At 40.5% G+C, this 25,967-nt stretch overlaps 1 protein-coding gene across 1 annotated transcript in view; it reads right to left on the bottom strand.

Moving 5' to 3' along the window:
• Positions 1 to 25,967, bottom strand: part of NCOA6 (nuclear receptor coactivator 6) — a 92,753-nt gene that overhangs the window by 12,241 nt on the left and 54,545 nt on the right. The window contains exons 6-13 of the mRNA XM_054573854.1: positions 25,718 to 25,846; positions 24,168 to 25,028; positions 21,985 to 22,131; positions 18,040 to 19,156; positions 13,442 to 13,563; positions 7,550 to 10,540; positions 4,621 to 4,689; positions 1,752 to 1,788 (exon numbers count right to left, since the gene is read on the bottom strand). Coding sequence (XP_054429829.1) covers positions 1,752 to 1,788; positions 4,621 to 4,689; positions 7,550 to 10,540; positions 13,442 to 13,563; positions 18,040 to 19,156; positions 21,985 to 22,131; positions 24,168 to 25,028; positions 25,718 to 25,846 — 5,473 coding nt within the window. The remainder of the gene's footprint in view (positions 1 to 1,751; positions 1,789 to 4,620; positions 4,690 to 7,549; positions 10,541 to 13,441; positions 13,564 to 18,039; positions 19,157 to 21,984; positions 22,132 to 24,167; positions 25,029 to 25,717; positions 25,847 to 25,967) is intronic.

The following is a 25,967-nucleotide window of genomic DNA, read 5'->3' as shown; positions in this document are numbered from 1 at the left end:
AAAAAAAGAGGCTGATTAAATGTACTTGTAAGGCACAGACTGAAACAAAAATAATGCAACAAAACAACAAAAAACTAGTGAAAGGGGTGTCTCCTCCAGGAAGTCTTCCATAACCTCTCTTCCAAAGTGGAGATGTCTGTTCTGTTTTGGATTCATAGTCTGTATTTGGCATCAGACTATACAGCATGTTTTATTTTAATGTCTTGTGCCTTCCAATAGATTGTGAGCCCCTCAAAGTCATGAACTATGAACTATGACTTATCAACTATCCCTGCCCTTCCACTGTTCACTCCTGCCAGAGGACCCTTCGCTTGTGGCATTATGGCTGGGAATTTAGCCACACTGTTCACTACCTTAGTTTTATATGTAACAACTGTCCCAGAAGTCAAGGAGAGGTGAAGCTGAAGCTGGGGTGGAATTACAAGTCAGGAAGATTTACACATCCTGTTAGAAGTGGTGAGGATAGGTTTCTGGCTGGGAGCCTAGAAAATGGTCCAAGCCTCTGAGAGTAGAAAAGTCCCTAATGGAAAGGCCTCTTTCTCCTGACAAAATAAAAGCCACAGCAATACTGTTCTGGTGTTTATACGGTCAATGTTCAGGTAGCTCTAGAAACAAATACCCACAGGGTATTTCCGGTCATTACCTTCTTTCTCTAGACATATAGCTGGTGTATGCTTGAAAAATGCAAATGATTTCAATGATTAGTCCAATACAAAAACCAAACCAAACAAAAACAAAACACTTGGACAGGCAAAGTAGTCTAGTAGAAGTAACAATGAATTTAGAGCCAGAATAACAGAGGTAAGTTCATACAAGATCCTTACTATGAACTTGCCACGGTATGTAATTTTCTCTAAGCTTCAGATTCTTGATCTATAAATCTCTATCTTGTCTGCTATAAAACATTAGTGAAGTGTGAAGGCTCTGAGTCAGAAGGCCTGGGTTTGAATCTCAGCCTCACTATTTACTAAATCTGTTACTTTGGGTAATTTAGCTAACCTCTCTGATCTATAGGTTCCTTATCTGTAAGAGAGTATTTACTTTCCTAATAGATACTGTGAAAATTAAATTGAGATAATATCAATACATCTAGGGAGCTTGTAGCCCAGTGCATGGCACTGAATAGCATTCAAATAAATGCTGGCTATTGTTACCACTTCACAGGGTAGATATAAGGATTAAATGAAGAATGATCGTGAATGTGTTTTACAAACTAACCTGATGTACAATTATGAGAAATTCTTTAAAATGTTATCGAGTGCATTCCTACATTAAAAAGGAATGACTTCTGGAAAACAACAGTTTTCCTCTCCAAGAGGCCAATGAAGGTGAAACCTCATTTGGTGGGTTATGTGGGACAGCAAAGAAAAAGAAGAGAAAAAGCATGGGTTTGGGGGTTAGACCCTGCCTGGCTTTTTTTCTCTTCCTCCTTAAGAATCAAACAGCTATGCTACAGAAGGTGTTGCAAGGACTATTATTAATGACAATGACAGCAACGCTCCTATATATTGAACACTTACTATTTATTCACCATGCTGAGTGCTGAACATGTTATCTCATTTAGTTTTCAAAACAATCATCAAAGGTACAAATTTAGCCACCAGATTTTATCACGAAAAATGTCACCTATGAAAGGTTAGGATGCATGACAGCTCCCTACTTTAGAAGAGGTTTAAAGGCTGAGAAAGCAGATATCCTTCAAAGAGGTTTATGCCATATTCATGCTGAGTCTGCAGAAATGATCATCTTACCTTTGTCCAGAGACTATGGCAGCATTTGCCTCAAGTTCTGTAAAAAATAAAAAGGATAGAAATGAGATGTGGAAGTGTCTGGTGTATATGTCCACAGGGAGAAGCTAGGTGCTCATGAGGTTCTGAATGCCCTATTTAGGCTAACATGTCTCTGTCCCTATCAGTACCCTCACTCTACAAGGTACAGAGACAGAGCTGGCCCAGACACAACTCAGTTGTCTGGGGCATAAGATGCTTATTTGGTCTATTTTTATTTCTATTCCACAGTCTGAAATAATCCTGTTTGGATCAACAGAACTAAATTCATACTGCCCGGTTCATATTTTACCCAGGTATAACTAGGTTAGTAAAGTAAACCTTTTCTTCTCATATAGAAGAGATTATTTTCATTCTTAAAATATTTCCATATTCCTGGCACTTTTAAAAAAGATAGTAATTGTCCAATATGTCTTAAACAACTATTAAGAATGCATTCTCCTTCAAAGGTCTTCCTCATAGGATTTTAGAGGACCTTGCTTTGAGATATGGCCTACGGACCCCATTATGTTCCTGTTCTTCAACCTCCGAGCAATGCTCTCCAAGAAAGGAAAATCTCAGTAATTTGTCTATCAGAGCTTTGCTTAAGTAAGGTTTAAGGTTTACCAGCAGAAAAACATCTTCTTCCTCCATTATATGTCTTCAGGTAGTTTCATCTTTTCTAACAGACTTCCCTAATACACTAGATAGCAGTGATCTCTCCTGACTTTGGTGTCCCATAGCCTTGCACCTGTCCCTGCTTTTAGGGAGTTCAGCACCTCAGACTCAGTGTACAGTTCTAACATACCCTACTGATTACATGGTAACTTCTTGAAGGCAATGAAGCCAGAGTACCTAGGTTAAAATTTTGACCTCATGGCTTATTAGCCATGCAACCTTGAACAAATTACTTGACCTCTCTGTGTTCAATGTCTCATTGGATAAACACATCACTCACTTCAAAGTTAAGATGATTAAACAAAATGTCACATATAAAAAATCTAGTACAGTACCTGGTGCTTGGTAATAGCTCAGTATTAGCTATTATTTATTGTTACTATGATGCTCATGTTGATGCAGCCTTCATGTGAGGAGGCTGGACTACTCTGCCTTTAATCCAAATGCTAGCAGAAGAGAATCCCTGCTTCTCATTTTCTACTTAGCTCCCCATAGCTGATCCAAACAACCTGGAAACCCCTCTCCAAGAAACAGATACTAACTCATTGAGTCTCTGCTGCCTTGCTGGTTCTGCTGGAGCAAAGAAACTCAGGTAATGTGTGCTCAAAAATAAAAATGGCCCATCAAAAGTGAGTGATTACAAAAAAATCTTGATTAGATTGCTGTTTTGAAACAAAACTCAAGTCTTTTGAGACTTAACACTACCATAGTTCATTCATGTAAGTCTGGATCAAAGGTGTTTGGTGGGGGCAGTGACTTTGGGGTATTTTAAGGAAATTCATTTAAGTCAAACTTTTAAAAGGAACAGGATTCTTAGGCCAGGTATTCTGAGAAGGACATATATGGAGTAAAAAGTTGGGACAGGAAATAGAATTCCCTTCCCTTTTCTAGTTGCTCCTTTTCTCACCAAAAATAAGGTTTACCATCTACCCACTTTGAACAATTCGTTCTATTTTCAACAATTTCAGGTATCATGTGGCCAGTTGGTAGCTAAGGAAGAGTCCAGGTGGCTGAAATGGTTTTGCTCATTCATTTTTCAGAGGCTTGATTTTACCCAAACAGTGTGCAGTAGAAAGTCCTACCCATCACACAGGACAGAGGACCCTGAGCAGGTTTAAAACATAATCACAGCCCTGACTGGTGTGGCTCAGTTGGTTGGGCATCAACCCGCAAGCGAAAGGTTGCCAGTTCGATCCCTGGTCAGGGTGTGTACGAAAGGCAACTGATTGATGTTTCTCTCACATCGATGTTTCTCTCCTTTCCGACCTCCCTTCCTTTCTCTCTAAAAATAAATACATAAACTCTTAAAAAAAAAAAACACCCATACACAAGTTATACCTTACTTTTACTGGTTTAGACTTACAAAATTAAACATGATTGTGTTTTTTATTTATGAATTTTGTCAGGTGTATGAATTGTGCTGTAAATGCGATTCTAACCTCCATGTGGAAAGCAGTCATACCTCATTTTTTTTCCTGGTACCCCTCGAGTGACCTACAGTGACAATGGCTCAGGCAAGACTAAACTGTAACATATCTATGGTATGTATCTGCTTTGGCAGTGCTGTTATTGCCATCAAGATCCTTATGCATTCAGAGCTGACCCAGCATCCCACAGCAGTTATTTGTCAGATTACCATGGACTCCACCTTCCAGAAACACCATCTCTAGTGCTATTTACAGTGTCTTGGTCATGGGAAGAAACTTAATGCCATCCAGAGATGGCTGAAATGACTGTCTCCCTGGAGAAATGGCTACCTCACTGTAGCAGAGGTTCTTGAAAAAAGCCTGCGCTTCTGTCATAATGCAATTACTATCTTAGTGCAGTAACATTTGCCACCCCAATGAGTTACCATATTCCAGTCTGTCAGCTGCCAGCTATGAGTGTCAGGGTTATGGAACAGGGCAAACTCTGCAATGGAAACCACCCATGGCAGGGTGGCAGACAATGGGCACTGAGATGCTCTTCTTGAGTTCCCTGGCTGACACCCAGAATGTGTAAGAGAGTAAGCTGCTCAGGGACAAAATAACCTTAAATAGTACTTCACAAGCTCTGCCACTCAACCAGTCTGTTTGAAGGAAACTGATGTGTAACCGCCTCTTGGCACATTGAGAGCAGCAACAGTTCCTTCACCTGTAACCCATTCCATCCCAAGACTTTCCAAAATGTACCTTACCTGGTCTGGCGACAGACCCCTGCAGTGCTGTGGTTGGAGTTTCCTTTGGGACTAAACTCTGTGAAGGGGCTAAAGAAAAAAAAAAAATACAGGCCTTTTATTTTCTTTTCTAGATCAAACCAGAAGCACTGACTAAATCAAGGGCTAAGTAACTGCTGAAATATACATACTTTTAGAAGGTAGTACTTGAAGTTGGCTTTGAGAGTATATTTCAAATTTTACTCAATAAATTAACACTCAGTAGTAAAGACTATGACGGGATTTTTTTTTCTGTGTGTATAAAGATCAAGAAAGAAGGTGGCCATGAGGACAACCGCACACATAATTTTTGCTTCTTGGGATCAAGTTCTATCCAGCCTCTAAAAAACCCAAAGCATACCTTAGTAGGCAACCCAAACCACTTTCAGAGAAACAATTAATTACACTGTTCACCTTACCATTTTAAAAACTGTCTCCCCTCTAAAGACTATACTCCTTGAGACCTGAATATGTAATTTATTTTGTACTTTCCTACAGCACCTGGCAAGAGTGATGCACAGAAAGCAGATATTCATACTTAATAAATCAATTTGATATGTCATTTACTTATCTAACAGGTATAAGAACTTACTAAGGTACTGTGCCAAGCACCCTTAGAGACCAAATTACATCCTTTCTGCTCATCAGGAACTCAATCTAGTATTAAAGATAAGATATACACATGTGGTACACTGGAGTGCACTGTGATATTATATGAAGGAGATTCATAAAATTATTAAGTGCTGCAGGAGTGCAAAGCATGGGAGATCTATTATAGACTGAGCAATCCGAAGGTACACTGAAGGGAGAAATACAGGAATTAGGCTTTGGAGGACAGAGGGAACTTAGACACTTAAAGGAGAAAGGAACAGAATACACAACATACTCTAGAATGGAAACTTCTTGGATCATACAGTAAAGATTAAGGGCTTAGATATGTCACAGTGACTCAAAGGTATGTCCTCCCATCTTGACACTTTGGTCTGATAGTCTAAACTGCAATAGTAAGTTTTACCCTCTTGTGGAAATTATGAATTTTGCAGATCTCTCTCCCAACTTGGTAAAAACTCAACAATGCATTTGTATTAAAAGTTTATTTTGAATGTTTATCTGATAAAGCTCAAGACTATAACTTAAGTTCTACTTTTAACTCCAGTACTGCTTTCTCACATTTTCAAGGTAAAAGCACAGCAACCCTTTGAAAAAAGAATGGAAACAATCTTAAAACTGAGAATTTTTCCAACTGCTGGTTTATCTTCTTAATGCTCACACATTTCTCTAGGATTATATATGATCCAGATAAAAATATTTTCTAATTATGTCATCATTATTTTCCTGGTATTGGAGGGAAAAGTTCCCTGAAAGGAAGTAGAATGAAAATGCTTAATAGCAGAGACTATATTTAAGTCATACCAGGTTGCTTTTTAATTCTTATGGCTCATCTACCTCAAAAGAACTAGAACTAGAACCCTAAAGCACTCAGCCTTGTGAAATCTCTCTTACATGAGCCCTGAACTCCCTAAAGGCCTTTATTGCTCCCTGTGTTTCAAGCATTGAAGTAAGAGGCAGAGAGAAGGAAAATTAACCTCTCCAGAGCTCTGTGAGGCAGTGTGCTGGCCCCTTTATGCTAGGATCATTGAATATCTGTATAAATTCTGAGAGGCAAGAATTACAATCTCTATTTTACAGGTGAAGCATAGGGGCTTACAAGAAGTTAAGGAATTTATCCAACTATGATTGGAAAGCAGTGGAGCTAAATCTGAACTCTGATCTTACCCTGAAGCTTGTGTTCTTTCTGCCCACTCAGGAGAGGGCACTCGAAATATTTCGGCTGCATAAATAAGATAGGTGCTATTAACTGGCCTAGGATATAGCAATGGTCCTTCCTAGGTTTGGCAGTGTGTGACTGATCCCACCCTAGGGAAATAGAGCTTTTGAACTACTGAAGATTCACAGGAGGAGGAACACATTTGTGCAGGTGAGGGGGAAGATGCAAAGAGAAGGGGAGGGGTAAGGACACCTAAGTGTCCATCATTAGGCCATCTTAACACTGGAACTAATCTGAACTAGATATATGTAAATGGAATAGTCTAATTTACAAAGACATTGCATCGAAAAGAAACTGGTAATAGTTTTGTTTTTACCATTTACTAAATTACTATATTCTAGTCTTGTGCTAACCATGTTATATGCATTATCTCAATGAATCCTTACAACTACTGTTCCCATATTACAAAGGAGGAAACTGAAGTTTGGAGTGGTCAAGGAACTTGGGTAAGCCCACACACATGGTGAATGCTAGTGCCAAGCTTATCTGTCTCTTAAACACTTTGCTCCTCCCATGTCTATCATCATGAAACTTGATTTTCTGGAAAATTCTCTGGAGCAGCCACTGAGGAGGGAATAGTTCCTGGGATAGAGTACAGTGACAAAGGGGATATTAGAATCCTGTTGTGACAATGTTGAGAGCAAGCCTTTACCATGGTAAGAAGAATCTGCAGAAACTGTTCACATTTACGGCACAATGTTAAACTGGAGGTTCTACTCTATACACTTTGAACAGATATTAAACTCTGAGCTTCAGTCTACTCACCCATAGAGTGGGATTAGGGATACCTAACATAATTTGGTATGAAGATGGTGTAAGATAACGTATGTAAAAAGGCTTCCTTGTAAAATGAAAAACTATATAAATGAATGTCATTATTTCAGGACTATGTTAATCAGTGTAAGTTTAACACAGAATTTTAAAAGTATATTTTCCCAATGTACTTCTAATAAATGAAACACCATTATTACCATTTAGCCCATTCTTCTTCCTGCAAGTAGAAAAGGAGTGATGCTTTCTCTTGTGGGATAGGCCATCAAAAAATGGACAGGAGGAGAAATAATGCCAGGCCTGAGTACATACCTATGCTGGGCAGAAGCTCTGGATGAGATCCCACCTTCTCCTCCACCAGGCCACCCGCAAGTGGCTCAGGTGCTACGCCAACATGATTGTTTTTTGTGGTCGGCGCTGCAGAGATGAGCTCAGAGGGTACCAGAGTGGTTACAATTGAGCGTACACTGGTGGGGAGAGTACTGCCAGGTAAGCTGGGTCCTGCTGAGGTGGAGCCCGAGCCAACAGGGCTAGAGCTCATTTTTAGCAGAGTGGGTGCTGGGGGCGTTGGGGTTTTACTGTCCAGCTCTGTGGATAACTGCTCTGTTCCCACGAGCCCTGGAGCTGTGGTCTCTAGCCCGTGGCCTTCAGTCTCTCCATCTGCACCATATTGCTCGTCCCCTTTTTCAAGAGAGCCTGTAACTTTCTTACAGGCCTTGGTCAGCAAAATCTGGCCGATTTTGTCCACTTTTCCTTTGCCCTTACTAGATGAAACTGGGCTTCGCCGGTTGACAGAGGAGCCTGGACTATTGGTCAAAAGGGGAGAAACCATTGTAGTTGACTGTGAAGAGGACAGAGGGCTTTGATCTGCTGAGGTGCTCACCTGAGGACTAGCCTCATCTGGATTCAATTCTTTTACTTGCTGGACAGGGGGATGAGGAGGGACAACTGGAGCAGCTGTACAAGGTGGGGAAGGAAGCTGAACTGGAGTGGCTCGTGAGTTAAGGACCAAGGATCGACCTGCATGTATGTTTGCAGCAGGAGTACTGGAAGGAGTATTAGGCGGTACAGGTGCAGAAGAAAATTTTATGTTCTGAGGTATGTGTAAAGGGCCAACGACTGCAACGGAGGGAGGCATCAAACCAGAGTTGGTTGTCAGTGGGGCTGCAGGAACTGTGCTTGGCTGCGATCCTTTCATAACCTGAATTATTGAAGATGAATTGATAAAGACAGGTGTAATGAACTGAGGTCGGGCATTAGACTGAGCAGCTGACTGTCCCTCAGAAACCATAACCTTGTTACCCATATTGGGCATTGTGACAACTGTTGACATTAGTGCAGATTGCAGGTGAGTTGGCAGAGCCGCTGATGTGTTAGCTGAAGTTGTGATGGGATTGGAAGTTACAAAAACAGTTATCTGATTTGGGGGCAAAGGAGTGGAAATGGAGGAAGAGCTGACAGGTCTTGAGATTACTGGAGGGATGCTTGATGCAACATTAGAACTGACCTCACTCAATTCTGGATGCACAAGGGTTGAACATGGCTCATTACTGTGAGGTAAATTTAGGGAATTTGAGGGTTCTTTAGAAGACGGATCCTGCAGTGTGGGAATGACAGATGCTTTTTTCAGATCCTCCCCAGAAACTACCGGAGGTGTTGCTTCCACATCTGTAAGCCCAGGGGGTTTAATGGTCACATTAGGAGCTCCAGAGTTGTCAAGAAGTTGACTTAGCGACGTTGGTGCTTCCCTCATAGCAGGAGACACCAAATTTTTGTTCTCTTCAACACTGGGGAGTTTGTTAGGGTCCGAAGGTTGCTCATCCTTTTTGGATTGATCTTCAGGGACAACCATTTTAACTTCTTGGGCAAGTACTGCTTTTAGCTCAATGTTTACCTGCTCCTTCCTACCCTGGGAATTCTGGCAATCGCTGTCCTGAGGCACATTCAAACTCTCCTTGTTATCCTCAAGAGCGCCCCCCACGGCAGCCAGAGGCATAGCAGAATTTTGAGGATTCAGGCCGCTGTTGTTAGGAAAGCTCCCAGGTATAGGGGGATTGGCCAAAGGAGTAGGACTGACCAATACATTTCTTGGCAACTCCACATTCTGCAACAGGGCTGCATTCGTTTGAGAAGCCAGAGTAAGTTTAGGGGCTTTTGAATTTTGTCTCCCAGGACTTGGAGTGGTTTTCCTACTGGACCCAGGACTAGACCTGCGACTGTTGCTTGGGCTTGCCCGTTTCGTTGCTCCAGAATTAGACTGCTTTCCAGAATTCACCACCACAGAATCTAATTTGTGAGTCTGTGGGGCAGCAAAATTAGGATTATTCATGGTAAGATTTGAAGGTGCTTGCCCAATGGCTTTCAAAGTTGTTGGATTTAGGCCCTGTTGATCAAAGCCCCTGTTTAAATTTGGCCTAGGAGGTAAAGGAATATTAATCTGTGGGGGAAACAGTCCTGCTATCGAGGCATTGAGTCTTTCTGGTGATAGACTGATTTCTGAAGGTTCTGTACTGGGAGGTCGGTTGTTTGGTGTCTGAGGATAATAGGGCCTAGGACTGGCTCTGTTTGGTGTTTTAGGCCTAGATGTTTGGGTTGGAGCAGCCACATTCGGAAAGTGGTGGCCATGAGAACTAGGCAGAGAATTTATAGGGGGCTGCTGGGGAGTTGCACCTTGAGTCGCTGGAAGAGGAGATGGCCCAGGTTTGGGCACTGTCATCATTAACTGGTTCTGGGAAACTACTAAATGCGAAGGCATGTTATTTGGGCCTCCTGAGACAGATGGTACTTCATTGCTACTTGCTTCAGGAAGTGAGGACATATCTCCCAGTGGTGAGCTGGAAGGATTCTGTGGGTTTTCCTGATACACTATTTTCCTTGAATTGTTTCCCAAAGGCGTATTCACAGGCATTGGCATTCTTTGTTTATCAGGTGACGGCGGCACAGAGGCAGATCCTTGTAAACTGACCATGACAGGCATAGTGCCACTCTGTTGCATGGGCATTCTCTGGGAATCTGGGTTCAGGGGGCCTCTTGGGGGATGGACGTTTTGGGACACTGGAAGCCTAACTGATTTGGGGTCCTGTTGCATCATGAGCATCATCATCATTTGTTGCTGCTGCTGCTGTTGCTGCTGCTGCTGCTGAGACTGTGGCTGACTGGGAGGTGGTGGCTGCTGCTGCTGTGGCGGTGGCAGTTGTGGCTGTGGCTGCTGCTGTGGTGGCTGTGGTGGGGGTGCCACATGCTGCATGAGCTGAGGAGGCATCTGCTGAAGGGGCCTCTGTTCAACTGGTTGAGAAGGATAACCTAAAACAAGCCCCCAAAATCAGGGAAGTTAGATTTTTAGCAAGAAAAGCTTTGCTACCTTTAGAGTATAGCCAAGCAATACTCATTTAGGTGGCACAGACTGTGCACAAACAGCTCAGGCATGCCCATTCCCGGGGGGCAGGGGCAGCCCCTCATTATTGGACATAAGCAAAGGGCACCCTGCTTAAAGAAGCAAAAAGCAAAGCATCATGAACTTGAGCTCCTCAGTCCTCAGGGTCTCAACAAGGCATTACTGTACTAAGACTGATAGACACTCTGTGTTATGCACTGCAAGTGGCCAAGCTTATACTAGCCGAACATTTAGATGAAATGAGAAAAACTCCATCAAGATCAAGGAACTGACCCCCCAGTGCTGGGGTGCATGAAGGCATAAATATTTCATTGCACTTGTGAATGAAGTAAAGCAATTAGGATTCACTTTTTCTGTTAGCACAAATTAATTTTTTTTAAGACTTGGTTTTGTTGAAAACACCAGCATTGAAGATAGCCTTTTATATCTTCAACAAAAGTAAAATGTAACTTTTTAGGATTCAGTTCCTTAAGAAAGAGGGATTTAAAATTACTCCAATCCATTGGCTCCACACACTGTGCCGCATCCCTCAGGTTCAATCCTTTGGGGGAACCCAAATGAATTAAACTGCCCTTCCAATGTAAATCAGTTTAATAAAGAGTTGGAACTAATAGAAGTTGATACACACATTGAAAATAAAATTAGGGCATTGGAGTTTTTTTTAAAGGATGTTAATTTTATATAACTCCACAATGGGAGAATAAGCCAGAAGCATAGTCCTCAGGAATAAAAAATAATTTTGAGAAAAGAACTCTGAGGGACAATACCCTATAGATTAATGGAAGCCAACATCTCAAATAGCTCTTTATATTGTGAATATTTTACTTGGCTTTTAGAACCAAAACCTTATATGACAGCAAGAATAAGGATGGTTCAGTGGGAAAAAGTGGGCAGATAGCTGGGATAGAATTTCACAAACTAGGTTTGTTCTACTGTTGCATGAAAAATACATTTGGAAAGTTTTAAGAAGGTGCTCTAGCACTTGGAAGAAATGCTGGCTCGAGATTTTCACAGACAGCTACCAAATGTTGCTGATCCACAGGGTCAGAACCTGTGCTCAAGAGTGAATTAACATCTTCTGGCCAAAGAGTTCCATGGCGCCAATGAGTGAAATGTGCAGAATCCAGTTTTGAAGATTTTTTAAAAAAAATCCTTTTTTGTTTTAGGCACAAGTCGTTTCTTTACATTTACAAAGCCAATGGCATGGCATTTCCATAGGTTTAACTCAGATTTCCATGTTAAGAAACTTGTAATTTCTGTAGAAGCTCCTTGATGTTAGGACTATGACACAAATGCCTTGTATTTTTAAAACTCGGCCACCAGATAGCACAGTAAATGCCAATGAGAGCAGCATAGACAATACAGCAGCCTCTCGAAAGTAACAGTTAAGGGCATGGCTGCTATAAAGTTCCAGAAGCTAGAGGCAGCAGTCCAAAGAACACTAATGATAAGACAGATTGGAGTTGCCATGACAGAATGGTGGACAGGAAAAGCCATGATACACACAGTGCATACGACATAATCAAGAACCAAATTTATTAATCAAGGAATGCAAACATGCTTTTAGGGGTCAGGCTGGTAGTGAAGAAGAGTAGTAGGTTGATACAAGACAGAAGTAATCCTGTGGACAGAGCCAAACCACAGAGCAAATCCTCTAAAGGCATTTTAATTCAGGTTTTTGTTTGGTTTAAGATACTGCATGACAATTCAAACACATTATAGGCCAAAGTCAGCCTGTAGGCTGGAAGCAATAATCCTAGGTGTGAGGACCCCTGGGATTCATATAACAAGAATTCAGATGTTCCTGAGGGAAGAAGGTACCTTCCTGTTCATAATGTCTTCTAGACATATTGGCAAAGACTGGTGACCTCCCAGCCTCAATTGTGCTGCGGCAATTCACTGCCTGGAAGTGTGGTGTGCCCAAACAATTTGTAATAAATAATGCAAAGTATAGACATCATGGTGGACTTTTTTTTTTTTTTGATTCACTTTTAAAATACATAAATTAAGGGTGGATTAAAGTTTATCCCTAAAATAACACCACTCTCACTTATATGCCAAAAAGAAGGTAGAATAACTTGTGAGGAAGAAACAAAATATATTCCTTTGCACACATAGAGGAGAGTGTCTGAAATATGACAGGCTTGTGTGTTTTCAACTGTCTCACAGGGGAGTACGGTTACAAATCACTGTCCAGGTACAGAGATTTTGTGACAGGTACATTTGGTTCTATAATACCTAGGTTGGAATAAATGAATTTGGAAACTTTTTCCTATTCAGCATAATTTTTCAACATTTAGGGGGTAATATAGTTTTACCATGAGAAAGGGGTACAACACAGGGGGCTTGAACAATATTGGTCCTAATTATTATTAAGCTAGGTGGTAGGTATACAAGAGTCTTTCTTATTTTAAACTCTGGTAGTTCTCTGCTCTGAGAAAGCCCCAGTAGGAAAGGCTGCAGGAAAGACGCAGGCAAGCAGGATTAGAGAAAAAACATCTTTTCATTTAATCTTACTCCATTATGATGCCAAATAGAACCTTGATATTGACAAGAATAAATAAGCACTTGACATTTTAGTTTGATCTAATGAGGACTTAAAATAAAAACTAATTTGAGCAGAATCAATATGCCTTCAAAAATTATATTTGAACTTTTTACTTACTATCAAGGCAAATTTTCCAAACACTAGACATATTAAACTGCTAGCTTAGTTAGGAGACAAAATAATATAGTACAGTTTCCTTGAAGAGAAGTCTTGTAATGTTGTATAAATGATGACAAGCATATAATCTTTAATATTTTTTCACCTGGTGGTCGGTTTGAAAATTCTGGCAGTTTAGGGCCTGAGTTGTCCATGTTAATTCCTTGTTCTCCAGGTAAGGGCTGCTGATCAGCCTCCTCTAGACCGGCTGGGCGAGTATCTGGGGTGCTAAAAACAAATTACACATTTGAGTAAACTGTACAGTTAATACATGAAATTACCTTAACCTCTCCCCTATTTCTTAAGGACTAAAATGTTTGCATGATCATCCCTACCATTATTTACATTTCTCTAGTCTGATAAAATATTTAATATTTGGCATAAAAATAACCTGGCAACTTCACCAATATTTAAAATCTACTTAATCCAATAGTACAGCTATTTACTCACACAGTCTTCTACAAATTTCTGATATAATGATTTTCATGTAATCATCCATCTCTTAAGATGTTTTAAGACAATCACAGTTTGGGCTATCAACATTATAAAGTACTGTCCTGTGAAACCACACTATCTCTGGTGTATGTATGAAATTCAACCAGTAGTCCAGGTTGTCTTTTTTGTGGATATTACGGTGGTGGCTCCCACAATTTATAATACATGGCAAGAAGCTGTAGGCTGTTGGTGAAAATGGTATTCAGAACAAAGATGGAGAATACCAGAACAAAGCTAATTAATTTTGTTGCAGAGTATTTGCAGACATCCAATTGGCATTTTTACTTGGGGTGTAGCTTAAAATTTTTAGTGGTAAAGAAAAGAAGAAAATGTTATTTACTAACATCCACATTCCCAGAGAACCAGACTGTTCACATCTCATTTTGTTTGTAACCTTACTCCTAGCTGCACCTTGCTTTCCTACCGTTAGGTTCCCTTTGTCCTGATCTTGGTCACCTACTTTTGGACAGTATTTTATTTCCTTGTATTCTGGGTAGTTTCATAAGTCTTACCTTTAATCCATTTAAAAAGCCAGACCATAGGACATGGAAATTTAGAACCTGAAGCAGGTCCTTAGCATTAATCAGGGGCCTTGTATGAATTTGTTTCTTACGTGACTTCTCTCTCACTTCAAATTATAGGCAAATATTCTATAGTATTAATTTCAAAGAATTGTACTGCTAAAAAAAAAAACTCAGGTGTCTAGTCCAGCCATTAAGTTGTGGATGAGAAAATAAAAGCCTAGAGAGGTATAAGAGACAGGCCCAAGGTTACACAGAGAGGTGGTGGAAGAGCTGGGAGTAGGTGCTCTTCCCATTAAACCTACTGTCTCCCATTCCAAGAGTGATGCTGTATAAGCCCCTTTCATAATCTGTACCCCCCCAAAATAAGCAGTCTCCTTCAGGGCTGGTGAAAAGTGCCAAAATGCGTTAACAATAACTGAATAACCTTGCAATTATACTCCTAGACCACTGGGAGGAATAAATATCACCACAAAAAATATTATTTTCAGAGGTTGAGAGCAGTGAAGAATTTAACTTAGATTAAAAAAATTATACAATTAAACTTCCAGCCAAGATGGAGGTGTAGGTGGACACACTTTGCCTCCTTGCACAACCAAAAAAAGGACAAATTTAAAAACAAAAAATAAACATTAACTGCCAGAAAATCTAACTGTATTAAGTCCGACAACCAAGGAGCTAGACACATTCATCCCGACCAGTAGGAGGAGCAGAGAGGGGCAGCCAGGGTGGAGAGGACATGCGGCAAGGTGGTGGCTAGAGGGCGGCTGGAGGACTGGGCAGGCAAAGTGGCGGCTGGCAGACCAGGTGGTCCTACATTTGCGTGCAAATAAAATGTGAGGAACAGCTGGGGAGCAAGACAGACTGTGCAATCCAGGGTTCCAGTGTGGAAAAAGAAAGCCTCAAAACTCTGGAGGCAAAAACCTGTAGGGGTTGGCAGCTGCAGGAGAAACTCCCAGCCTCCCAGGACAGTCGGTTAGAGACCTGCAGGGTCCTAGAATGTATACAAACCCACCTACCTGGGAATCAGCACTTGAAGGGCCCAATTTACTTGTGGGTAGCGGGGAAAGTGACGGAAGGCCTACCGAGAGCTGCGCAAGCGGAATTGTTCCCTCTTGGACCCCTCCCCCGCGAACAGCGTCACAACACAGTGACCCAAGTTGCCCCGCCCTGGTGAATACCTAAGACTCCGCCCCTTCCAACAGAACCCGGCGCGCGCACGCTGAGACAAAGAAATATGGCCCAAATGAAAGAACAGATCAAAGCCCCAAAAAGAGAACTAAGCAAGAAAAGATAGCCAACCTATGAGATGCACAATTCAAAACACTGGTAATCTGGATGCTCAGTGAATTGGCTGAGTATGGTCGCAAAATGGAGGAAAAAGTGAAGGCTATGCAGAGTTAAATAAAGACAAATATACGGGGAAGTAACAGTGAAGGGAAGGAAACCTGGACTCAAAGCAACGATTGGGAGAAGGAAGACATAAACATTCAACGAGAACAGAATGGAGAGAGTGTAATTCAAAAAAAATGAGAGGCTTAGGAACCTTTGGACAACTTTAAACGTTCCAACATCTGAATCATAGGGGCGCCAGAAGAAGAGCAGAGCAAGAAACTGAAAACTTTATTTGAAAAAATAATGGAGAATTTCCCCAATCTGGCCAAAGAAAGAGCCTTCCAGGAGATCCAAGATGCTCAGAGGGTACCAAAGAATTTGGATCCAAGGAGGAACACACCAAGACACATCATAATTAAATTACCAAGATTAAAGATAAGGAATCTTAAAAGCAACAAGAGTAAAGCAGAGAGTTACCTGCAAAGGAGTTCCCATAAGACTATAAGCTGATTTCTCAAAAGAAACCTTGCAGGCAAGAAGGGGCTGGTAAAAAGAATTCAAAGTCATGAAAGACAAGGACCTATATCCAAGATTACTCCAGCCAGCAAAGCTATCATTTAGAATGGAAGGGCAGATAAAGTGCTTCCCAGATAAGGTCAAGCTAAAGGAGTTCATCATCACCAAGCCCTTATTATATGAAATGTTAAAGGGACTTATCTAAGAAAAAGATAAAAAACTATGAACAATAAAATGACAAAAAAACTTGCAACTATCAACAACTGAACCTAAAAAACAAACACAAACTAGACAGTAACTAGAACAGGAACAGAATCATAGAAATGGAGATCAGAGGAGAGAGGGAAGAATGGGAGAAAAGTTACAGGGAATAAGCAGCATAAATAGTAGATAAAAAAAGACAGGGGGAGGGTGATAATAGTATAGGGAATGAAGAAGCCAAAGAACTTACATGTACGACCCATGGACATGAACTAAGTAAAAGTGGAGGGGGTGCAGGGTGAAGGGGACAAAAGGGGAGGAAAAAAATGGGACCGCTGTAATAGCATAATCAATAACTTTATAAAAAAAGCTCTTAATAGTAGGGATATTAATACTTTGTGTATAATATTGTTGCAAATTTTTTCCCAGTTTGTCATTTGTCTTTTTACTTTGCTTATGAGATTTTCAATGCATTTAAAATTTTTATACTTATTTAATAAAAAAAATTACCTAATTAAAGGGTTTATTGAGTCTGAATTCAGGTAAATATAGGTTGTTAATAAATAACTGCTGATTTATGAGATTCAAGCAGCAGCAAGTGAGCATATTAGAGTACAACCAAAGGAATTACAAGGAAGCTGGGAGAAAGGTAGCTGGTTTTATTTTGAACATTTATGCTTGTTTAACTAAAGCTCCTCTATTCTTTTCTATAGTTCTAGTAATTTATTTCAATTAGCCCATTTCACATTCATTTGCCACTATTTCCTATTAATAATTAAAGGCAGAAAATTCAGTTTAACCGGTATTATTTATGGAACTATTTTATTAAAACCAAATACATGACTTAAATTAACACTTTGCTTCAGCAAATGAAGTATAAATTAATTGTCCTTCCTGCTGTGATCTTGCAAAAGAACTCACCTGGAGAACCCTTTACCAAAAGGGTAATTGATTTAAAAGGTCCAATCATCTTAGCATGAGATTTTAAGCTTCTAAGGATAATAAAGAGCCTTTAAAGAAAAGGCACCTGTACAAAAACCATTTCTATTTGAGAGACAGCAAGGGATTTCCATAAATAGTTTTCATTTCCAAAACACATTTGGCCTCTCTGGTTCCCCAACAGCCATTATAAGCCTGAGGTGCTCTGAAGCGTTGTAGTATGGTAGCACTGGCTATTTTTCAGGCTGAGTGCTGCAACCCCCCGGACACTATCTACACAAGAGACATACATCAGTCGACTGCAATGTATGAACCTTGCTTGAATCCTTATTTGAACAAACTGTAAAAAAAAAAAAGTTAAGTTGAGATAATCAGGGAAACTTGAACACTGGGTACCTACGAAGAATATGAAGGAAGTACTGTTTTTCTAGATGTGTTAATAGTATTTTATGATCTTAAAAAAAAATGTTATCTTTCAGAAGCACATACTAAAATATTTGAAATAAATTAGCTTTAAAGTAATCAAGAGGGTAATGGATAGAGCATAGATAAAGGCACAATAGGCTATGAGTTGATAATTGTTGAAGCAGGGGGATTTCATTATACTACTCTAATTTTATGTTTAAAATTTTTCATCAAAAGAAGTCCACATAGAAATACATCAACAAGATTTGAGGCAAAACCTATCACAACCTACTTTAGATCTTGCTGACTATTTTTCTTCTTCCGAGGGGGTTTCTTCTTCTTCGGTTTATTTGCATTGGTATTGTTTTGTTTATTGTTTACCCCAAAATGGCCTGCAGAGATGTCACTCTGCAGTAAGTTGACCAACAATGGGCTTGTTAGCGTGACGTCCTTATTGACTGGGAAGCCTGGATTCTGACCACAGGACATCTGATTTCCATTGGGTGCTCCACTGAAAGGTGTATTGAAAGGCATCCCATGGCCTGAGAAGTGGTTTCCCGAGGCACTGTTTCCCTGCATGGCCTGCACATGGGGGGGGACCATGTTGGTTTGTTGCATGTTAACATCAGGCATCATTTGAGACAAGCTGACGTCATTATTTGCTGTAGTAGCAGGGTCACCATGCTGCTGGGCCATGTGTGAGCTGGGCCCTGGTGGCCGTAAGACCTGCCCCTGAATCCCCATAACCTGAGAAGGACTGTTGTTCACAGGCCCTTGCTGGGGCAGCATCTGTCCTGACATCTGTCCCGTAAACTGCACCATGTTTCCTTGCATGTTCGGAGTTGGTCCCCTCATTATCTGTGCTGGTCCCGGCATGACATTAGATTGGTTCTGAGTGTTAAACTGTTGCTTATTCCCCTGCATCTGATTGGTCATGATCTGCTCTATCATTGGGTTCTGCTGGAGCAAAACTTGCCCCTGAGGCCCCATCATCTGGTTATGTGTTGCCATCATTTGTGGGCCCTGCTGGGGAAGCATCTGCTTGGGTGGGGTCATCCTTTGAGCCGAGGGCCCAAGATTTTGGTTCTGAGGGTTCACCATCATCTGGCCCTGTGGCATAAGTGGGGTCCTTGGAAGGATCATAGGGTTTTGAGTGTTCAAGCTTCCTTGTTGCTGGACCATCTGGCCTTGGGAGGGCACAATCTGCTGGTGCATGTTCATCAGTTGAGATGGTGGGCCCTGCTGGGGCTGGCCTTGCATGTTGCCCAGGTTCACCTGAGGAACCCCAGAACTACCAGCCTGCTGGTTGTTCATGTTGCCATGAATTCCCATGAGGCTGGGCTGCATCATATTTGGTGGCCCGTGGGACACCTGAATCTGGTTTTGAGGAGGACCAGCTCCTTGGCCACCTTAAAAAAAAAAAAAAAAAAAAAAAGCACAGTTTTAGAGAGAAATACTATTATCTTATTACCTTAATAAGGAAAAACACCCATCACCCATATATCCCCTGACTAACATAAACAAATGTGCTGTGCCTGACATACTTGCTGTGTGTTTTAAAGTATGGAGATTTGATTGTGGATTGTTACATTCTCAATAACCATACAATAGAGGATAATAATCCATTTCATTACTCCTATTTGGTAACCTAAAGATATCAAAGATCAATAAAGTTTACTTTCTTTCATATTAAATGAAGAGCAAGGCAGCATCTCATTATTTAAAAAGGACTTGTACTCTGTAACTCACTGAATCTGTTTCTGGCCAAGTGAAATTTTCCTACACTGATGGCTGGAGTCCATCCTCCAGGCCTGCTTGGGTTTCAGCCTCCTGCTGTGGGTGTCAAGGTGGGTTCCGGACAGCATGTCGGGGAGGTTATGGAGTAGGTTGATTAAAGCAACAGTGAACTTCAATGAGAACTTGTGCTTTTTCCTGGGACTCTTTGGGTAGAGCATGGCGTCTTCCCTGTGATACCTGCCTTCACTTGCAGGGTCCAGTAACAGATCTCAGTTTGGGGTAGGAATTGGGCCTTAAGAGAACATGTGTGAATATGTAACAGAGTGTGGTCTGGTTTTAGTCTTTCATGAATTCAATAAATATGGATAGTGAGTAGATTCAAAAGATAATGAAAATTAATAAAAAACATTGTTGGCTAGTGAAAGCCCTGCGTTAGATGAGTCAAGGAACAAAGAATGTGATGCAATGCATCCTCTCAGGAAAACCTCAACAATGCTAAGACATTTAAAAATGCTTCTTGAAAAAGTAATAATGACTCTATATGTGTGATATCTGGATGCTTCATTTTAAAGAACATCTAATATTTCCTAAGGACAGATCTCCTCTGCCCCAGTGTGGTAAAAATTATTTAATCCTGATCTGAAAGCTGAGCCTCTGGTAGGAGTCAATTGACAGATGACCCAGAAGCTGTAGATACAGAATAGTTAACAAGGGATATTAAAACTTCAATGACCCTCCTCTTGGCAGTTCCTGGTGGACCCCACGGGAGATGTTCTATTTTCTCAGTGATTTCTAATTTAGACAACGAACACTGCCTGGCTTGTTGTATTGTTTACTTATTTTGGGTCTTTGGGATTTTCCTATAGCTACTTCCATTATCTTGCTTTTTACTGAATAACCTTCCAGGTTATTTTATCTCCCTTTTATTTTTAACTTTTAAATGTGGACTAGAAAGTGGCAGGCACAACAAAGTTATGAGGCTAGTCCATGCTGCAGCCAGGGAGGCAGGGGGCAAACTGTCTACTGTTCACACTATCCAGAGTTTTCATGAAACTCAAGGAAGATTTGCTAAATCAAGTCTTAAAAACTCTTAACTTGAAGTCCATCACCACTGTATATACACTGAATATGCCAGTGTATATTCATTCAATCAACAAGTATTTATTGAGTGCCTATGTACAAAGCACTTTTGGTACTCAGGTAATATCAATAAACAAGAGAGACCAAATCCCTGACACCTTGAAGTCTAGTTGGCAAGAGACAACAACAAACAGACAAGTATTTTTACAGGAAGAAGTTAAAGCTAGCAGGTAAAAATAAAGTAGGGTGAGAATAAAGAAAATGGCAGGCAAGAGTAGAGTTATCTTAGGATAAATGGGGAAATGAAAACAATATGTGCATGTGGGAGGCACCATATACAAATACAATAGAGCTATGCTTGGGTGGAGGAATTATGACTTTATTACTCTTTTAAAACCTCCTACAGAAAACATGATTTCAAAAAGCTCAAGAATGCAGTTTTGCACCAACAGATATGGAAAGACAAGCAGTTTGCCCTACCCTCGCCCTTCAGGAGGTAGTTTAAAAGACTATTTTTTGTTAAGTTAGAATTTTTTTCATTCCTTAGTGATTTACAATTAAAGCTGGAACCACACAACTAAGTTAACTCCAAGTGGGGATGGAGTTGAGAAAATATTTGCACTAACTCAGTCCTAACTGCATGAATGAGAAAGGGTAATAGGATTAATTATGTGGTACCTAAGCAACCAGAAACACAAAGTCTGGGCTTATATAATACTGTTTTACAAACATTTTTAAACTGTTCTGTTCTACCCTATTCCTCCTTCAAAATTTCTTATATGCAATACACTGCTGACATTAAAACAAAAGCTTGCTGACTGAAGTTTGGTCGTCAAGTACCCGAGTAAGTCAGAATTCAGACACTCAGCATAAACACAGCTAACAGGTACTATATAGAGATTTTTAAAGTTGCAGTTGTCCAAAATGCCATGTGCCTACATGCCTTTGTATCTATTGTTTTCTCTGTCACAAACACCTTCTGCCCTATTACTAACTCAGGGGTTGGCAAACTATGGTCCAAGGGCCAAATCGGGCTCACTGCCAGTTTGTAAATAAAGTGTTTGGAACACAGCCAAACTCATTTATTTATATATTGTCTCTGGCTACTTTTGTACTACAACACAAAGTTAAGTAACTGCCAAGCCTACATGATTTACTATTTGGTTCTTTTTAAAAAAGAAAAAATTGCTGAATCCTGTTGTAACTCAAGTTTCATCTCCTTTCCTTAGGTGTTTCCAGGTTCCTGAGACACTTTATGTACTTTCAATAGATCAGTTACTGCCTTGAAAAAATAATTCATTTATGGGTTTGAAATTAAGGGGAGAAACCAGGACTTAAATGTTCACCCTTGTTGCTTATCACAGTTATCTACCACACAATGCTCACTAAATGCTTGCTGAATAAATCATACAAAACAAACCTGCGTGCTGGACATTTTGATTTGCTTGCAGCTGAGGGGCTCCTGAATTCCCAGCGGTGGTTGCTGTGGTCGAAGGCACCTGACCTTGCATAAAGTTCGGATTGGCCTGTCCTGCTGAGAAGCCAGGTGGGAGGCGTTTAGGCATTCCTTAATAGAAAACAATGAGTAAGGCAGTTACCTGGCAAATTTATACTCTTGCTTAGATGTGGAATGAATAAGGAAGGATGAGCTGCATGAAGTCTCCACTGGCTTAGCTCTCTGTCACACTGGTAAGATCTTTAATAATCAGGTTGGGAAAGATGGTTAAAAAAATCAACACAATCTCTTACATGAGCATTGTCAAAATGAAAAAGAAATACTAAAAAATTTACACTTAGAACATGCCAAGGAAAAGATGGCAATCTGCTCCCTAAGTGTGATCTGAGGCCACGTCACAGCAAGGTTTAGAGCTCTTTACTTTTCTCTGTAATAGAGTGAACCCCAAAACTTTACATACTTTAACACAGGTACCAATGGAATAAATTCTCTCATATTCAAACAAATTGATAAGAAATACTATAAAACAAAAGCTGGGTCCTGATATTAAGCATAGATACGTGTTTTTTTTTTCCTCCATTGAGGGAAATAGATGACAATCTCTGTTGTAGAAAAATTCCCCCCAATGTTGTGCTTGTTTCTTTGGAAAAGACAAAAGATTAGAAATGATTTATAGGAGCTTCAAAGTTAGGCTATATAAAGTTTATCATCACGCCTTCCCCTCATAATGTTTGCTGCAATTCTGACAGCTTTGGTACCAAAAACCATGCTCTAATAGAATCTCGCTGAAGTGTTACTTCTTTTTATAGGAAAGTTTAATTTCAGAAAATCTGTAATAAGGAGAATCTCAGAACCCATTCATTGTTTATAGCGTAGGCCTTGATGTGGCCAGATCACCTAGGTGAGCACATCATCTGCTCTATGAAAGCATCAAGACCTAAAGCTCACTTAAAATTTTTTGTACTAGTCCATTTATTTTTTTTAAGGGCCAAATTTTTCAATGTCCTGAAAAATACTTTGTAGGCAAATATGCATTTGTCCTTTCTTTAGCAGTAACAAGTCCCCATATGCATGCTTTCATTGTAATTAAGTCAGAAAACACATTTGCAGGAGGGACTACCCAGCTTCCACTGATCCAGGGCTAGATGCCCAGAACAGTCAAGTTTGGAGCTGAAACATTCTTGCATTTTCTAAAAACTTCTTAGGATTAAAATATTGGAGCCTGCATGTCTATAAAATTAATTACAAGAGAGTGAAAAGACTGATGAGCAACTTAATTTCACCAGAAACCATGGGAACATGCCTTTGCTATGTTGCACTAAAGATGCAAGGGTTTTTTCTGGGTAGGCAATGGGTGTCTTTTGGTGGGGGGTATGTTTATCAGATGACGGCATTACTGACACTCTCTATACTTTACTGAAAAGCTCCAAGCACATTCATGTGCACTAGATCAATGATTAATAAGAATAAATAATAAACATGGAGATGGATAAGTTTTACTGTAATCGTTTTACCTCTCACACATTAAGCTCCATTGCTTTTTCTTCATACAAGAGGCACCTTACAAAATAAATAAATAAATCTCCTTTAGGTATAACTGGTGGAATTCCCTCTCTAAGGAGCAGGCATTGGCATTATAAAACTATAAAAGTCAATGATTTCTGAACTTACTCCCCTTTAATACTTTAATCAAATTTAACACACACCATGCTATTTTACTAATCTAGGATTATCAAAACTGAAAACTAGATGGGCCTTTTCCCCAGTAAGACCCTGTACTTTTCATTTTTGCTGTATTGCATAATCTTAGTTTTTTTCTACAGCTGAGCATTTAAGTTGTTAATAAAATGCGTATTTCTTCTTGACATTTTAATTTACTAATACAAGATCAAGCAAAAATAATTTGAAAACAAAATGAGCATCTCTATATTGAATTTTACCTGTATTTTTATCCAGAGGGCTAGCTTAAACATAATCAGTAAGATACTGCTAATGTATCAAGTTAACTAATTTATATCAAACGTCACCATATATCCACAAAATCAAATAATAACATCCTTATTTCACTCCCTCCATTATCTCAAATTGTAGTTCTAAGATCTATCTCCAGTAGATTTACCAACACAAATAGCTTCAGTGTTCCTCACCTCCTAGGCCTGGATGTAAACTCTGTGGCCCCTGGTTCGGTGGTTGCTGCTGCATCACCATGAAGTTAGGTGGCACGTTTCCCTGTTGAACCATAGGATTCCGACCCGGAGAGCTGACAGGCTGTTGAAATCCCTGGGGAAGTGGGTTATTTTGAGGTGGCCTTGGTCCCATCTGCTGCTGAGTTTGGTTAACCGTTGGGGAGGACGCAGGGGATCCCTGCTGGAAGGAGGAGGGTGAGGAGGCAGGAGACTTGTTGGTGAGGTGGGGCTGCTGCAGGGGGGTTGGAACCCTGGAGGGCCCTCCCTGCATGCTCTTCATCTGAGGAGCTGTGAACTGGCCTGGATTGCTCATCTGAGGAAAGTTTGTATGGGCTTGTGAGGCTTGCTGGCTGCCAAAGGGATATGGAGGGGGAGGGTGGGAAGGTGTCTGTACCGTGGCTAAAGATGGTCTTGCCTGGAGTTGCTGTTGTATTGGGCCAGGCAAGGGAGCCTTCTTCCACCCTTGGTTTGCAGTCATTGTGCCCAGAGAACCCTGGGCTGGAGGAGGCTGGAGGGCTCCAGAAGGCAGCTGGTTCCAGCCTGGAGGAACAGGCACCTGAGTTGGGGCAGTAAACTGGGGTCGAATTCCCTGTGGCTGTTGCTGCTGATGTTGCTGTGGGGGTCTTGCCTGCAATGGTTGCTGTTGCTGTTGTGGCTGCTGCTGATGCTGCTGATGCTGCTGCTGCAGCTGGGGAAAATTAGCTGGGTTCATTTGTCTGTTCACAGAGACAGGCTGCATTGGGTGGTGCGGGGGTGCTAAAGATCCTGAGGGATGACTTTGCTGCTGTATATGGAGCCCGGAGAGGAGTGGATCTATTGCATCTGTATAAAGACAGTTAACAAAGCAAAAATTAACTTAGTGCAACCTAAACCCTAGAACAGTAGTCTTGGCAATTCTGCAAATATAGAGTAAAATCTGCTGGTACCATTCAGTGAAATGTTTGTGGGCATCTTCTATAGCAAAGGCATGTACCAAGATGATATAAAGATATCTAAAAGAGCTTATGATTCGAAAGTGGACATAAAAGCCAAACATAAAATGTGGTATGGTATTTTCAAAGCATATTCTGGGAACTATGCTCATTAGTATTACAGAAAACAAAACAAAACATTGTCATTCAGGTTTGGGAAACACTGGACCTAACAACTTTAGTAAGGTTCCTTCACTGTAAGACTTTCAGTTTCTCCATATGTTAATTTTGTATCTCCAGGAGGATGATGCATTTACCAAGTTTACTTCATCATTTAGAATTCTCTTTCATGGAGTATCTTGCAGGAATAAGTAGGCCAAAAAAATGCATTCTTAGGGATGTTGGAGTAAAACCAGTTAAAGAATAATGAGAAATTCTGAGAAGGAAATGATAACATTTAAATCGAAGAAATTAGGGCAGATTTTGTGAAGGTGACATTGAAGTTGGGCAGTTGGGAATTGTATCAGAGACAGATGAATTTTGTAATCATCTATGCAGGAAGTTCCTGCCTCTTTGATCCTAAAAGACTGAGGTAGTTACCTGACTGAGAAGCAGGGCGAGGAGTCCTGGGCTGCAGCTCTGAATTGTGGCCTGGTGCCATCATGGAAGATGACACATTTCCACTCTGGGGTATCATAACAGTGGCTGGGTTGGTCATTCTTATTAATCCTAGAGGGAAAAAAAAATCTCTAGAATAGAGTACTGGAATTGACACAGTGTTTTTAATGAAATATTTCAAGAATATGAAAGAGTATGAAAAATTTCTGTACCATTATCTACCTTATATACA

Source organism: Pteronotus mesoamericanus, unplaced genomic scaffold (assembly GCF_021234165.1).
Source record: "Pteronotus mesoamericanus isolate MK-2021 breed Mesoamerican mustached bat unplaced genomic scaffold, CSHL_Meso_final contig_25, whole genome shotgun sequence".
Lineage (NCBI taxonomy): Eukaryota > Metazoa > Chordata > Mammalia > Chiroptera > Mormoopidae > Pteronotus > Pteronotus mesoamericanus.
This window is presented reverse-complemented; position numbering and strand designations above follow the sequence as displayed.